The sequence below is a fragment of the Trachurus trachurus genome (assembly GCF_905171665.1).
Source record: "Trachurus trachurus genome assembly, chromosome: 6".
In the NCBI taxonomy this organism is placed as follows: domain Eukaryota; kingdom Metazoa; phylum Chordata; class Actinopteri; order Carangiformes; family Carangidae; genus Trachurus; species Trachurus trachurus.
In genome coordinates, this window is record NC_139897.1 from 28,370,258 (window position 1) to 28,386,851 (window position 16,594).

The 16,594-nt window shown below is 44.2% G+C and overlaps 1 protein-coding gene across 4 annotated transcripts in view; it reads right to left on the minus strand.

The window, feature by feature from the left end:
• The window catches only part of LOC310987575 (suppressor of tumorigenicity 7 protein homolog), a 72,317-nt gene that overhangs the window by 23,713 nt on the left and 32,010 nt on the right, over positions 1-16,594 (minus strand). For all 4 annotated transcript variants that reach the window (XM_083973894.1, XM_083973893.1, XM_083973892.1 and 1 more), the window contains one exon: positions 4,110-4,192. In XM_083973894.1, the coding sequence (XP_083830020.1) occupies positions 4,110-4,187 (78 nt within the window). In that variant the 5' untranslated portion in view covers positions 4,188-4,192. The remainder of the gene's footprint in view (positions 1-4,109; positions 4,193-16,594) is intronic.

Sequence of the window (16,594 nt, forward strand, 5' to 3'; positions counted from 1 at the left end):
ACTTTAATTGAACACATTCTACATCGCGGAGGCGACGTCTCTCCTGCACCTCTGAAACGGGGCAGAGCTCCGTGGGAGACACCTGCCTGACACAGCAACGGACATGCACGGGGGGAAAACGGCGGCGCCGTCGCACCGAATGCACGCGGATACGCGCCGCTTTGGGTAACGAGCGCGCACGTCGCGTCTACATTGGAGGTGAATAGGAAGGATGTTACCAGTATAATCAGAGACCATGAATGAGTTGTCGCACACACTGAGGTGAGCAGCAGAGCGGCCGCACCGTGACCGCGGTCCGCTCCAGCCTGGTGTCCCCATTACGCACCAGCGTCTTTTCAGTCACTTGTCCAAGTTCTCCTTCACTGTTTTTTTTCGAGACAACACTCATTCTCTCTCTCTCTTTTACCGGCGGTGTCAGCTGATGTGCACGTCTGCAGCAACCCAAACAAATGCACATGTTACTGTTGACTGGCTCTATTCCAGCCACGTGATTGGTTCGGCGCGGTGGAAATCTCATTATCATTGGTTATTTGTATTGTCTGCCAAAACATGGATGAATGAAACCTATCGACCAAGTCTCATATTTCTATCGAGGAAAAGTTATTTCACAATTTATAGACACAACACCGACAAGCACTGAGAGCCGCATGTTGCAGTGACTTTATATAGGCTATAAAAAAAAATAATCCGCAAATAATAAACCGACGAAAAGGTGCAACTTGCCACTTAACTTCTTGTCGATGTATTATTTGCGGGGGCTTTCGGGGGATCTGGTGACGGTGGAGGATCTGGGACTGATTGACTGTGGACCACCACCAGTCTGATCAGGTCCATCACAGCACAGCAGCTGCAGCTCTGCCCCGCTGTCACATGACGCATATCAGCGCAATCTGTTTACATTAAACCGACATCAGGAGAATAATGAGAATTAGCCTATGATTTAAAAAAATATATATTTGTTTCGAATTTTGGCCCCTGGATCATGATTTTTTTGGGCGCATTCTTGGTAAAAAAAATCCTCTTAAAAAAAAGACAGTTGGGATGCATAATGTGTCTCATAACAGTATACTGTGCGTCACGTTATCGTCCCCCCCCTCTGTACTGAGCTGGCCGGTACTGGGTATAGCGTCCTGCTGATCACCGCGCTGAGGCACCGGCCGGTCTGAGCTGCGTTCATGTGCCGACTTTAAAACTCTCCAGTCAGTGACCTGGTGGCGGCTGTTTTGGTCGTCAGCATTTCATCCACGCAGCGACCGTCCACGGCTTAGTGGTGTTTTATTCTAGGGGTCGGTGGCGGCTGTGAGACAGCAGCGGCTCCACGGTGAGAGGGGGGGGGGGGGGGCAGCTTCTGCTCACCTGACTCTGCAGCTTCTTCATTAAATCCAAACAAACAGTCCGACACAGCGACGCACTGCTCCTCTGTGACTCTAAAGTCTCTGTAGCTCATCAGCCCGGAACTCGCCGTCATGGATCAGAAGCGACGGCGGCGTTTGGCCTCAGTGTCTCGGACTTCCAGAGCAGCTACAGCAGCGTTGTGACCTCAACCATGGTTGGTGAGAGCAGAAATGTTGTTGTAGGCCTGTGCATATTCTCATTTGTCCAGGTCATAGTATTTCAAAGGAGGTTAAATCGAAAGCAACTGGACTTATACTGAGTCTCCACACCAGATAGTTGGACCAGTCCCAGCCTGGTCAGATGCTACATGAACTGATGAAGCCTCATGGATGAAGGTGAAACGTCTTCCTAGACAAATAACTAAGTCCAGTTGAACCTCCTTTGAAAAAAAAAAAAAAAAAGTTGTTGGCGGGCTCGTGAATTTTTTTTGAAACGAGTGAAAACGAGCGATAAATCGCATTTCTCGCGTATCTCGCGTTTGGTTGCGCGTAAAAGCTCGCGCGAAAAAAAAGCGTTCCTCGTGTTTGTGTGACACGATGAAATAGACGAAGACGCGAGGGTCCCGTCGCCATAAAAGAATCGCGTGTATTGCGTCGCAAAAAAAAAAAGTTGCGTCTACCGCGTCTCGCGCCTAATCGCGTCTCGCGCCTAATCGCGTCTTTGCGTCACGGCCTTTTACACCGCGGACGTAACGAATAAACGGTGACGGTGTGAACGAACAACATAGAACAGGACCAGACGTGGCGTTGTTTCCTCTTTTCACCTACAGCTCCACTCTCCCTTACTTACACTAACTACTGTTATTGTTGAGGCCAGAGAATTGTGGGATTTGTAGTTTTGGACCAATCCCAGTTTGTGCTCTTTCTTTTTTGTGATTTTCCCGGTTCACACATGTCTTTTTTTTTTAGGGGCAAATGCGAGTGAAATGCTCGCCCATGGTGGGCATAAGAAAATTTAAGACCTGTCTAAAATTATTTAAGACTTGAACACAATAATTCAACAAATTTAAGACATTTTAAGGCCTAAAAGTGTGTAATGGACATAGCCTATTGAGAGTGAGGAGTCACGTGCCGATTTGAGCAGCCAGTCGGCCATGATGGAAGGAGACGCTATCGGTTGCCAGGGGCAACACATCAGAACAGCACAGAGACGGACTAAATTCTAGCTCTTTTTTGCGCCAACAGATGAACAAATTACAAGAAAGAATAAGGAGAAAGTAAATCACTGGAGCAGTTTTTAACACAGCAGTGATTTCCGGCATTGTAAAACAGTAAATTACGGAGTAGACGATTTTGTTTTGCCCATAGACTAGTATGGCTTTTGCCACCGGAATCCTTCCATCATGGCGGAGAAGGGGGGCGGGGCTCTGACATGGATGTATTAGGGCTCTGAGCTGTGACGACAACTCCTCACTCTCAATATAATGTGTTAGTTTCACTTTAATTGAACACATTCTACATCGCGGAGGCGACGTCTCTCCTTCACCTCTGAAACGGGGCAGAGCTCCGTGGAAGACACCTGCCTGACACAGTAATGTACGTACCGACTGCACGCGGATACGCGCCGCTTTGGGTAACGAGCGCGCACGTCGCGCGTCAACATTGGAGGTCGGCAGTTATCAGTATGATCAGAAACCATGAATGAGTTCGCCTCAGTTTCACGTGATTGTCACTGTCAGCCTGTTAGAAAAACATTTTACTGACCCCAGCTGAGACGCTGAGACCCCCCCCCCCCCCCCTCAAAACAAAAACTCTTCGGATCTGAATGATTCACACAAGTCACCTAATTGGTCATGAAAAAAGCGAGTTTCGCTTTTCGGCGCGCTGTTTGCATCCCTGCATGTTTCACCTGGGCGTAGAAGAAAGAGAGAGAGAGAGTGGACGATGAGTGAAAAAGAGAAAGAGAGAGAGAAAGGGAAAGAGAGCGAAATAAAGAAAGAAAGAAAGATAGAAAGAAAGAAAGAAAGAAAGAGAGAGAGGATGAAAGAGAGAGAAAAAAGAAAGAGAGTGAGCGAGAGAGAGAGAAAGAAAGAAAGAAAGAAAGAGAAAGAAATAAAGACAGAAAGAAAAAGAGAGAGAGAGGGAGTGAGAGAGAGAAAGAAAGAAAGAAAGAAAGAAAGAAAGAAAGAAAGAGAAAAGAGGGAGCGAGAGAGAAAGAAAGAAAAAAGAGAAGGAGGGAGAGAGAAAAAGAGAGAGAAAGAAAGGAAGAAAGAGAACGAGAAAAAAGAGGGAGCGAGAGAGAGAGAAAGAAAGAAAGAGAGACAAGAAGAGAGAGAGGAAGGGAGAGAGAAAAAGAGAGAGAAAGAAAGAAAGAAAGAGAGAGAGAAAGAAAGAAAGAAAGAAAGAAAGAAAGAAAGAAAGAAAGAAAGAAAGAAAGAGAGGACCAGAGCTCAGGTCAGAGCTGGTTTTTCCTTCATGTCACATTTTCATCAGTGATCAGCTACAGTAACCATGGTAACCACGGGAAGCCGACTTGAATGTGGCTGTGGAGAAACATGACGACCTGCTGCTGCTAGGATACTGGTTTCCAGTCTGATATCGACTCAATTTATTGATTGATTATCGAGTGCACGACAACATGTTCTTCAACAACACATCCGCTTAGAAATACATTAAACTTAATGCATTTTTTATATTTTTCACTCCTTTAATCAGAAGTTTAACGTGTCGATCATTTAAAACCTTTAATCTGAAGATAAAAAGCCAGGATCTTACCAGTATGAGTCCAGATATGAGGGAGGAGGTTCCCGTCAGAGCCACGTAGAACTTCGGCGTCAGGGTGTTGAGAAACATGCTTACTGCGGAGGAGACACAGAGACAGGAGGATGGACGGGTTAGACACCAGAGGACAGGAGGAGGAGGAGAAGAAGACACTCGTTGGGTCTTTACACCACATGGTTCAAGTGGCACAATTCAAGAGTTTTTCCTCTCAAGTGACACAGATCGGATCTGAACGTCTAAACTGGAAAAAAAAACGCACGATATCGGATATTGTCAGATGGGATTCAGGCCCCGTTATATGTGGAAATAAATCAGATACAAATCGGATATCTGCCGATACGTCTGCAGTCTAAACAGACTGATCGGACGTCACAGGAGTTATTACACCGTTTCATTTTCCTGGTGCCTGCGTGTCTGTTTTTCCCCCCTCACTATAGCTCTTGTTTTCATATATCATTCATTTCTATGTGGGTCGATACGAGGGCGAGTGTGAAAGAGAGACAGAAACACCAGATTTCATGTTCGCCTACCAGCAAAAACTGAAGCGAGCCGATTAGAAATCAAGAGAGGAAAAACAATGAAAACAATGTACACAAATTTCCTTCCAAACTTCCCTTATAATTATTATGTAAATATAACGTGACCTAATAAATCTCCTGTCTTTAAAAAAGCTTCACTATCCTAGTTTATATCCTCTTCAGCTTCAGGTTGTTTCACGCAGGCAGAGCAGGTGTAAATACAGACATCAGATATGAGTCACTTCTGATACAACATGTAAACAGACAGAAAAATAGTTGGGCATCAAGGCCTGAGGAGTAGAGACAGACTCAGTGAGGGACAAAACACCAAACAGACTCATTCTCATGTCAGAAAACACACACAGACACAGACACACAGCGTTTAGTGTTTCCCAGAGTTCCCTGCTGCTCAGATGTGAAATGACACAACAACACCAGTCAGAGGCAGGGTGCATTGTGGGTACAGAAAGCAGCAGATAACCAAGGAGGAAACTGACAGACTTCACAAACAACATGCACGACCTCAGCATGAAACAAAAAGAAAAGAAACCAGCTGATAGGATCTGAAGATGGAGACACTGATGTAGCTTCGTTAGCTCGGACTGACGGCTGCTGGTGGTTTGATTTCAGCCTGATGAGTTCGACAAACGGACGTGAGTCGACGGAAACAATACGAGGCCACAGATCTTCATCTCCACCACAGAGACAGAGCTGAGTTTAGTCTGCTTTTACATATTGTGGATCTTAATATCTGTAGTTAAAACACTCAGACCTGTTTCTTTGGGACTCGGGGTGTAAATTAAAAGACATTTTGTTCCCTACAGGTCACGACCAGTTGGTTCTTCTCGTCCTTTATGGAAACAGTTTCAGAAGAAAACTGAGGAATAAGTTTCCTCTCCATGTCATGTTGCCCTCTCTCTGTCTGTTTCACATCCTAAAAGTCACTTTTCCTCCTTCTAACCCAGATCGAGAGTTTTACATTTTCGTTGAGGTCTTGTAGTCTTTACTTACTGAGACTTTATTATATTTTATTCATTAAACTAAGGAATCACTTAAAAAATATTCTAAAACTTCCTTCATTTTTGTCTTTAGGTCACTTTAAATCTTTACAGGGATGCAAACGGGTCAGGACCGGGGGGGGGGGGGGGGACTCACCATTAACAATATCACAGAAAGGTCAATTTCCAGTAGTTCAACCCCAACCAAGTATTGAGTGCATATAGATGGACAGTTTTCAGAAGGCCAACATTTCTAGATTAAAAATGCTTTAAAAAAATAAAAACCATTGCAATATTTCAATTTTGGAGATACTGATTTTTAGGTCTTCACTGAATGTTAGTCATAATTATTACTATTAAAATAAACTGAAGAAATAAAGACATGGGATTTAACATCCCATTCAGTGTGTAATGGACATATAGGCCTATATAATGTGTTAGTTTCACTTTAATTGAACACATTCTACATCGCGGAGGCGACGTCTCTCCTTCACCTTAGAAACGGGGCAGAGCTCCGTGGGAGACACCTGCCTGACACAGCAACGGACATGCACGGGGGGGAAACGGCGGCGCCGTCGCACCGAATGCACGCGGATACGCGCCGCTTTGGGTAACGAGCGCGCACGTCGCGTCTACATTGGAGGCGAATAGGAAGGCTGTTACCAGTGTAATCAGAGACCATGAATGAGTTGTCGCACACACTGAGGTGAGCAGCAGCAGAGCGACCGCACCGTGACCGCGGTCCGCTCCAGCTGCCTGGTGTCCGCATTGCGCACCACGCGTCTTTTCAGTCACTTGTCCAAGTTCTCCTTTACTGTTTTTTTTCGAGACAACACTCATTCTCTCTCTCTCTCTTTTACCGGCGGTGTCAGCTGATGTGCACGTCTGCAGCAACCCAAACAAATGCACATGTTACTGTTGACTGGCTCTATTCCAGCCACGTGATTGGTTCGGCGCGGTGGAAATCTCATTATCATTGGTTATTTGTATTGTCTGCCAAAACATGGATGAATGAAACCTGTTGACCACGTCTCATATTTCTATCGAGGAAAAGTTATTTCACAATTTATAGACACAACACCGACAAGCACTGAGAGCCGCATGTTGCAGTGACGTTATATAGGCTATAAAAAAAAATCCGCAAATAATAAACCGACGAAAAGGTGCACCTTGCCACTTAACTTCTTGTCGATGTATTATTTGCGGGGGCTTTCGGGGGATCTGGGACTGATTGACTGTGGACCACCACCAGTCTGATCAGGTCCATCACAGCACAGCAGCTGCAGCTCTGCCCCGCTGTCACATGACGCATATCAGCGCAATCTGTTTACATTAAACCGACATCAGGAGAATAATGAGAATTATGATTAAAATATATATATATTTGTTTCGAATTTTGGCCCCTGGATCATGATTTTTTTGGGCGCATTCTTGGTAAAAAAAAAAAAAATCCTCTAAAAAAAAAAAGACAATTGGGATGCATAATGTGTCTCATAACAGTATACTGTGCGTCATGTTATCGCCCCCCCGCCCCCCCTTCTGTACTGAGCTGGCCGGTACTGGGTAGGCTATAGCGTCCTGCTGATCACCGCGCTGAGGCACCGGCCGGTCTGAGCTGCGTTCATGTGCCGACTTTAAAACTCTCCAGTCAGTGACCTGGTGGCGGCTGTTTTGGTCGTCAGCATTTCATCCACGCAGCGACCGTCCACGGCTTAGTGGTGTTTTATTCTAGGGGTCGTTGGCGGCTGTGAGACAGCAGCGGCTCCACGGTGAGGGGGGGGGGAGGGGGAGGCAGCTTCTGCTCACCTGACTCTGTGCAGCTTCTTCATTAAATCCAAACAAACAGTCCGACACAGCGACGCGCTGCTCAGTCTCTGTAGCTCATCAGCCCGGAACTCGCCTCATGGACCAGAAGCGACGGCGGCGTTTGGCCTCAGTGTCTCGGACTTGCAGAGCAGCTACAGCGCAGCGTTGTGACCTCAACCATGGTTGGTGAGAGCAGAAATGTTGTTGTAGGCCTGTGCATATTCTCATTTGTCCAGGTCATAGTATTTCAAAGGAGGTTAAATCGAAAGCAACTGGACTTATACTGAGTCTCCACACCAGATAGTTGGACCAGTCCCAGCCTGGTCAGATGCTACATGAACTGATGAAGCCTCTTGGATGAGAGGTGAAACGTCTTCCTAGACAAATAACTAAGTCCAGTTGAACCTCCTTTGAAAAAAAAAAAAAAGTTGTTGGCGGGCTCGTGAATTTTTTTTTGACACGAGTCAAAACGAGCGATAAATCGCGTATCTCGCGTATCTCGCGTTTGGTTGCGCGTAAAAGCTCGCGCGAAAAAAAAGCGTTCCTCGTGTTTGTGTGGGAAGCCCCTGTGGGTCTTCCCACCAAACACGATGAAATAGACGAAGACGCGAAGGTCCCGTCGCACAAAAAGAATCGCGTGTATTGCGTCGCAAAAAAAAAAGTCGCGTATACCGCGTCTCGCGCCTAATCGCGTCTTTGCGTCACGGCCTTTTACACCGCGGACGTAACGAATAAACGGTGACGGTGTGAACGAACAACATAGAACAGGACCAGACGTGGCGTTGTTTCCTCTTTTCACCTACAGCTCCACTCTCTCTTACTTACACTAACTACTGTTATTGTTGAGGCCAGAGGATTGTGGGATTTGTAGTTTTGGACCAATCGCAGGTTGTGCTCTTTCTTTTTTGTAATTTTCCTGGTTCACACGTCTTTTTTTTTTAGGGGCAAATGCGAGTGAAATGCTCGCCCATGGTGGGCATAAGAACATTTAAGACCTGTCTAAAATTATTTAAGACTTGAACACAATAATTCAACAAATTTAAGACATTTTAAGGCCTAAAAGTGTGTAATGGACATACGTATAGCCTATATAATGTGTTAGTTTCACTTTAATTGAACACATTCTACATCGCGGAGGCGACGTCTCTCCTTCACCTCTGAAACGGGGCAGAGCTCCGTGGGAGACACCTGTCTGACACAGTAATGTACGTACCGACTGCATGCGGATACGCGCCGCTTTGGGTAACGAGCACGCACGTCGCGCGTCAACATTGGAGATCGGCAGTTATCAGTATGATCAGAAACCATGAATGAGTTCGCCTCAGTTTCACGTGATTGTCACTGTCAGCCTGTTAGAAAAACATTTTACTGACCCCAGCTGAGACGCTGAGACCCCCCCCCTCCCTCAAAACAAGAACTCTTCGGATCTGAATGATTCACACAAGTCACCTAATTGGTCATGAAAAAAGCGAGTTTCGCTTTTCAGCGCGCTGTTTGCATCCCTGTCTTTAATAATACATTATAATAACCTTTTACAGTCTATGATAATAACACTTAACTTCCAGATGTTCCTATGTTACCTGATCTACACTCTTATTAGCTTTTTTCTTACTATTTTTAATGTTTTTATGGTTTTTCATGCTCTATTTCTTGACACTTTTTTGATCTCAATGTGTTTGTGATTCCTTATATTGATTATGCAAGTTCAATGTAATGTTGTTTCTTGTGTCTGGGACCTTTCATTTTTTTCCTTTTCCCAGCTAAACTGTAAATGTGTCTCTACTTCAATGTGTTTAAATAGAGAATACATGAATAAATGAGTAAATGAATGAATCGATTAATGAATTAAAAACAATCTGCACATGAATCCATCATGAAAACAGCCGAAACCGAAGCCGTGGATGTTTAAAAAAAAAAAGATCATTCCCAAAGCAAAAGTCATGTTTCTAACCAATTAATTTCCAAGTGCCAGTTATTAGAATATCGGATCATGTCGACCGGAAAACGACAACCCACGGTCAACGAACCACGTCCCTGTTACTACTCGGCTCCGCAGCTGAGATCTGTGTTGGTGCTGTACGATGTGCAGATGTCTGGTTGGTGCAGGAGGGAGGACGAGTGTGTGTGACTGTCTGAGCCATCTGCTTTCAATTAGACCGAGGAGGAAGAAAAATAAATAAATAAAATAAAAACACTAATTACACAAGTGACAGATGATATTTAGAGCTTTGTCGCCGTTTCACTCGTCATCTGAGAAACATGTAACTAAGACGCAGACGTGTTTTTACAGACTGCAGGTTTGTTTTTCTGATGAATGAAGTAAAGGCCCCGGCTGTGTTGAGCTGGATGGAGGAGAGGTGGAGCCTCGTTAGCCACTGTTTAGACACATTAAGTCATAATTGATCATTTCAAACGAAACTGGAGAGTTGAGGAGTATGGAGGCGATTTCTGGGTCAGAAATGTTCATTAATGTGTTTCGACAGTGGCTGGATCTGTGTCACAAACACATTATTGATTGTAATTTAACATTAATGATGCTAAAAAAAACTTTTAGATCACTTCCTGCACCTGATAATGATGGATGGGTATAAAACTTGCACTAATTTAAAGATGAAGATGAAATCAAAGGAAGCAGATCTATGAGAATATGTTAAAAAATAATATTTTTCTTCAGGATATAGAGAAGAGGAAGTGGGAGGTGGTGAGTATAAATGGTAATATGGTACAGTACGGCTCTATATTATATAGTTTTCTGAGGGAATTATAGAGAACTCAATTTACTTTGGAAGAGAAGATAATAGGGGTAGGACTGTTTCATCCTACTCACTTTTTGAACAATTGTTCATTGTTATTTTGCATGTTTTTATTGTAGTTATTATAATGTTCAAAATAAACATTCATTCATTCATAATTTCATTCTTTTTTGACTCATTTTGCAACTCAAAGGCAGAACTAGACAACAGTCAGTGGTAATATAGTGCATGCATTAGTTACATGCATGCATCTATTTACAGTATGTGATTAAAAGTCTGTATTTTGTTGATACTACGGTGGCCCTGAGAGCTCAACACACTGCATTATTTTATAAAACACATGGAAAAAAGACAATTTATTGATTTAACAACACACAAGTTGCAGAAACTCACAACACAACGAAAAGGAAGTGTTTCTGGGGACACAGTAAAGGTTTGAACGTGAGCTGAGTTTGTTTGGTTTATTAACGTCAAGATCACGTGTTATTGTAAATATGCGACGTTAGCCTTTAGCCTGGTCCGCCACTTGTTTTCTGTCCCCTAGAAACACTTGTATTATGTTGTGTTGTTGTGTTCTGACTCTGCTGCCTGTCTGTTTGTGTTTTTTTCTTTGCATACATGTGTTTTCTTAAGCTGCAGCAGTATTTTGATCCCTCAGGGCCACCGTATTGCAAAATGTTGTTTGTGCCACAGCGACGAATAAAAAAATATGTAACTGGCAGTGAGAGTTTCTTCTGCACCAAATAAAGAAAAGAAAAGCGACACCGTTGTATTGTCTGACCTGTCTTGGTGAGTTAGCAACACCGACTAGACTGTGTGTGTGTCTGTGTGTGTGCGTGTGACCAGAACTAAGAAAAAACCCAACATGGACGACGTCTTTAAAGATAAAGTGGGACAGACCACTAATGTTTGGTCACCGGCCAAAATGCACCATTATTTCTGCTGCCTGTTAGAGGTGACCCCCCCTCCCCAACCACACACACACACACACACGCACACACACACACACACACACACACACTAACACACACACTGAATCACACAGACACGCACACTCCTCCTCCTGCATTTTGGAAGGATTCTGCAAACTCTGCATTTGGCTGTTGGTGTTGGCTTGTCATGTTAATTCCCTCCTCAAGAGTCACATAGAAAAAGAGAGAGAGAGAGGATGGGGAGGGAGGCTGGGTGGTGGGACAAAGACCCCACTCAGATGAACCTCACACACACACACACACACAAATGCACACACACACACACACGTGCATTAACCAAGTGCAGCTGGACGACCATTCACTGCTGTGAAGTGGAGGCTCTCGTCTTGAGCAGAAAAGGCTCTTTCACGTCGGCCTGTGGTGAAACGGGTCTAACAGCTGCTGTCAGCCTGCAGCCGCGCAGAGGAGAGGAGAGGAGAGGAGAGGAGAGGAGAGGAGAGGAGAGGAGAGGAGAGGACACCCCGATGTCTGCCTGGCAACAGAGACGCTCATCTTTGTCGAGACACTACACTATACACTACACTACCATTATCAGTCAGTCCATTCACAATACAGAACAATACAGCAGGGCGGACATCATCCACAGGACAGGAGACAATAAGAGGCAGATAACAAGCTCCATTAAATCTAAAGGTAGATGTTTGTGTTACAGCTCCTTCACAATAAAGGTAGATGCTTGTGTTAAAGCTCCTTCAAAATAAAGGTAGATGTTTATATTAAAGCTCCATACAGTATAAAGGTAGATGTTTGTGTTACAGCTCCTTCACAATAAAGGTAGATGCTTGTGTTACAGCTCCTTCACAATAAAGGTAGATGCTTGTGTTAAAGCTCCTTCAAAATAAAGGTAGATGTTTGTATTAAAGCTCCATACAGTATAAAGGTAGATGTTTGTGTTAAAGCTCCATACAGTATAAAGGTAGATGTTTGTGTTAAAGCTCCATACAGTATAAAGGTAGATGTTTGTATTAAAGCTCCATACAGAATAAAGGTAGATGTTTGTATTAAAGCTCCATACAGTATAAAGGTAGATGTTTGTGTTAAAGCTCCATACAGTATAAAGGTAGATGTTTGTGTTAAAGCTCCATACAGTATAAAGGTAGATGTTTGTATTAAAGCTCCATACAGTATAAAGGTAGATGTCCATGTGTAGTGTGATTATAAAGCAGCTCTAGGTTCTATATTAATACTGTGAAAGTATCAAAGCCTCAGTCCACAGAGAAATGCACACAGCCTGTATTCAGAAACTGAGCCTTAAAACCAGCCGTCAGGACTTCCTGTCACTTTGTGATGTCACAACAAAGCAGTCACCCAAAGCCCCGCCCCCTCACCACCATCTAGACCCAAACATCATCCAACAACTTGCAGGATTTGGTTTCTCTGAGTGTTTTATTCTGAAATCTGCTCTATTTTTTTTATTTGATCACTAAAAAAAAACAGGCAGCCAATCAGAAGAGAGACTCAGAGCCTCCTCCTCTCCTCTGATTGGCTGACACCGACCTGTTGTTACTAGAGCTCCAGAAAGAGGAGATGGAAAACTACACCGAGGTGGTTTTTGGTTCTTAAAACCACAAATCAAATATCTTCAAAACTTCAAATTAAAACACAAAAGAAATAGTTTATTATTGTAACCACTATACACCAGCACACACATTACACACCACACACACACACACACACACACACACACACACACAGAGAGACTGGCTGCTGTGACAGATGCTGGCTGCTGCTCACTGTCTTGCTCAAAGGTCAACAGAGGTAGTTAGACCCAGACGGGCTCAGCGAGCAGCCACATCAGTCAGGACCGACCACAGCAGCCGAACCAGAATGAGTCACATCCAAACTCCGACTCGTGCAACTAAACCGGTTTTAGTAAATTAGCCTTTCATGTTGTTTTTTTCTTTTTGTAGTAAATGCACGTAGATGTATGTGTGTGTGTGTGTCTGTGCATGAAATGAGTGTGATCGTATGTTTGAATGTGTGTGTCTGTAGTTTGTTTATGATTCTGGTCAGGCCGGTGGTCTGTCAGCCGTCCCCCCGTCCCCCCGTCCCCCTCCCTCCTTTTCCTTTCCTCTGTAAAAGGTCACCTCTCCCGTCGTCTCTGGTGACATTTCAGTCCCGAGTCTGTCTGTTGGAATTTGTCTCTTCAATTCATCGCCTCGTCCTCCCATCATGCTCTCTGGCTGCTGCCTCCACTGCAAAGGACGGGACTGGTAGCAGCCACATAACACAGGTGGAGCTTTAATACAAACATCTACCTTTATTTTGAAGGAGCTTTAATACAAATATCTACCTTTATTTTGAAGGAGCTTTAATACAAACATCTACCTTTATTTTGAAGGAACTTTAATACAAACATCTACCTTTATTTTGAAGGAGCTTTAATACAAACATCTACCTTTATTTTGAAGGAGCTTTAAAACAAACGTCTACCTTTATTTTGAAGGAGCTTTAATACCAACATCTACTTTTATTTAGAAGGAGCTTTAACACAAACATCTACCTTTATTTTGAAGGAGCTTTAATGCAAATGTCTACCTTTATTTTGAGGGAGCTTTAACACAAACGTCTACCTTTATACTGTATGGCACCTTTAAATTTCATGTTAGCACAACTTAAAGCAGAAGTAAGTGATATATTTGTGTTAATATAAGTCTTAAATAGTTATATCTTCCGACAGCAATCACTTACATAGAGTGTTTGGACCAAAACACGGGTCTGTCAGTCACTCTGCTCTGCTCTGCGCCGAGGAGAAAACATTTATCGTATCCTACAGTTTTTATCCAATGAGGAGAGAGAACGGCATGCAGGGCTGTGTGTGCAGCCAAGGGACGCCGTGAATGTGGTGACGTAGGGACGAGGACTGTTATGGTGCGTTCAAGGAAACTCGTAACTCGTGTTTTTCCGACCTGTGAAGTCGTACCAGTTTGATCTGGTACGAGTTCACCGGTCGGAAGTTACGAGTGGCCGTTATAGTGACTTTCACAGGTAAAACAGGTCGGAAAAACACGAGTGGGGTTGCCTGAAACGCTACAAAATCGTAAGTTGTGACTTGAAGCTGTAATTTACGGTTTCAAAAGCCTGCCTGGAACGCAGCATTAGCCAAAACGACCGGATCGCTTACTTCTGCTTTAACCTCCTGAGACCCGGCCCATGCATGTATGTCCTCTGTGGTGGACCTTTTGTTCACCTGTATCTTCCTTAAGTATTTTGAGTTACCCTATCAAGCCAACAGTGGCCAAACTTCTCACAAGGAGACAGAACGAGAGCGTCGGCCAAGGACAAAGTGAGAAAACGAAAAGTTTTCATTTTAAAAATCTGGAAATCTATTTTGAGCGTCAGTAGAACATATTTCCAACAACAGATGCTGAGTCAAACTTGTATTTTTTTGTACACAAACACATCCAACAAGAAGAAACTAACTGTCGAGTCGACCAAGCAAAACCAGTGAAAAAGTCGTTGCTGCTCAACAACATCCCATCATTATTAATCCGGCAGAACCAAGAGCCTCCTCCACAGGAAGTGTTGCCTAAAATTTACTAAATGCACGACTTGGAAGCGAGCGATGGCATCAGAGCCCACTTCTAATCTTTAATTTCATTTTGGACTCTTCCTCCTCCAACAATTCGAGCACCATCTAAATCAACACTTGGCAGCCAGACGCGGGGAAACTGACTAAGACAGACATTCAAAAAAAAGAAAAAGAAGAAGGCTGCCAAGAGAAGAGAGAGAGGATTATGTTCAGTTGTCTCTGCTTTAAAACGTTTGTATTCGAAAATTTATCCTGAATTTGTAAGAACTGTTTCTTCAGAGAGATATTCCAGTGACTTCACCTCTCTTCATGTATTTCATCAATTTATCAATTTGTGTTAGTTTAATGTTGAGTTTAAAGAAACAGCAGCTTAACGCAGATGTTTGTTTAATGTCTTCTGTTTCACTTCACAGTTTTGTTTGTGGTTTTTCAATCTCTGTGATGCGTTCAAAATGAAATGAAATGGACAAATCATGCTCAGTGGAGCTTCAGCGTTATCATCACTTTACATTTTAAGCAGCAGCAACAAGAGAGACGAAGATACAAGAAGAGGAGGAGGAGGAGGAGGAGGAGGAGGAGGAGGAGGAGGAGGAGGAGGAGGGTGAGTTTCAGTTCTTACTTTTGCTGGCTGATAAAAAAAGGACACAGAAACTAAGACGGCGCTGCTGCTGCTGCTACAAGAAGAAAACCATCCGTCATGCAACCTTTTTTATTTTTAATCATTTTTCTCAACCGCAGAGATTCAAAAAAAGAAAGAAAAACTAACAAAAAAAAACACAAACATATGGGACATGAAGAGAAAAACGGACGCCGCTGTGAGTAAACACAGATATCAGCTGCTACAGCTAGTGTGTCCCTCACACCAACACACACACACACGTATACTACACACACACACACCCCAACACACACACACACACACACACGGAGCCTGCAGGGCCTTCACCCACGCGCTGAGCAAACCGTCCACTTCATGAATATCAATACAAACGTACAGGGCCACCTGCTGTAACACAATACAAAGGCCATTTGCAAAAAGGAAAAAAAAAAAAAAGAAGGAGATGAGAGACTCAGCTCGCTGACGTTAACTCACCCTCCATCCCCTCAGACATCCACCACCTCCTCCTGCTCCTCCTCCACCTCCTTCCTCCTCTTCCTCCTCTTCCTCCTCCTCCTCTCCAACAGAAACCTCTCACAGATCTTTGTCCTCTTAAATGTCTCCGTCCCCCTGTCCACAGAGCTGGACCAGCAGCAGCAGCAGCAGCTCCTCACTCTTTCATACAACACATTTACTAGAGGTTGTGGTGGTGGTGGTGGTGAAAGAAGAGGGGGGTGGGAGGAGGGGGCGGGGCTTGTTTTAATTGCTCTTTGTCCTGATTGGCTGCTGACTGCGAGTGACAGCAGGTCGGTCGCTCCCTCCGGTAACCCAGCAGAATAAATACAAGGAGGAGGAGGAGTCCAGCCAATCAATATCATGGGTTTTAATGAAGGAAAAGGAGGAAGGGGGGGTGTTCCTTTGCCTCCTATTGCTGAGGTTACCATGACAACCGGTAAATGACCCTACAGGAGGATGGATGGATGGATGGATGACGAGGGCAGCAGCAGATCTGCAGATACACAAAGGCCTCGGTTCACGGCGTCCTGTGATTAACTGAGATGGAAATATGACGAGTCCCAGGTCTGATGCTGATCTGCCGCTCTTTGACTTCCCAGAATCCCCCTCTCTCTCTCTCTCTCTCTCTCTCTCTCCGTCTCTCCCCCCCCCCCCCCCTCTGTCCACGTTGACACCAAACGGAGCGACTGGAGGTTAAGTGCCTTTTGCTCCGCAGCAGAGAGGGTGAAACATTATCATTCGCCTCCATCACCACAAACCAAACGCA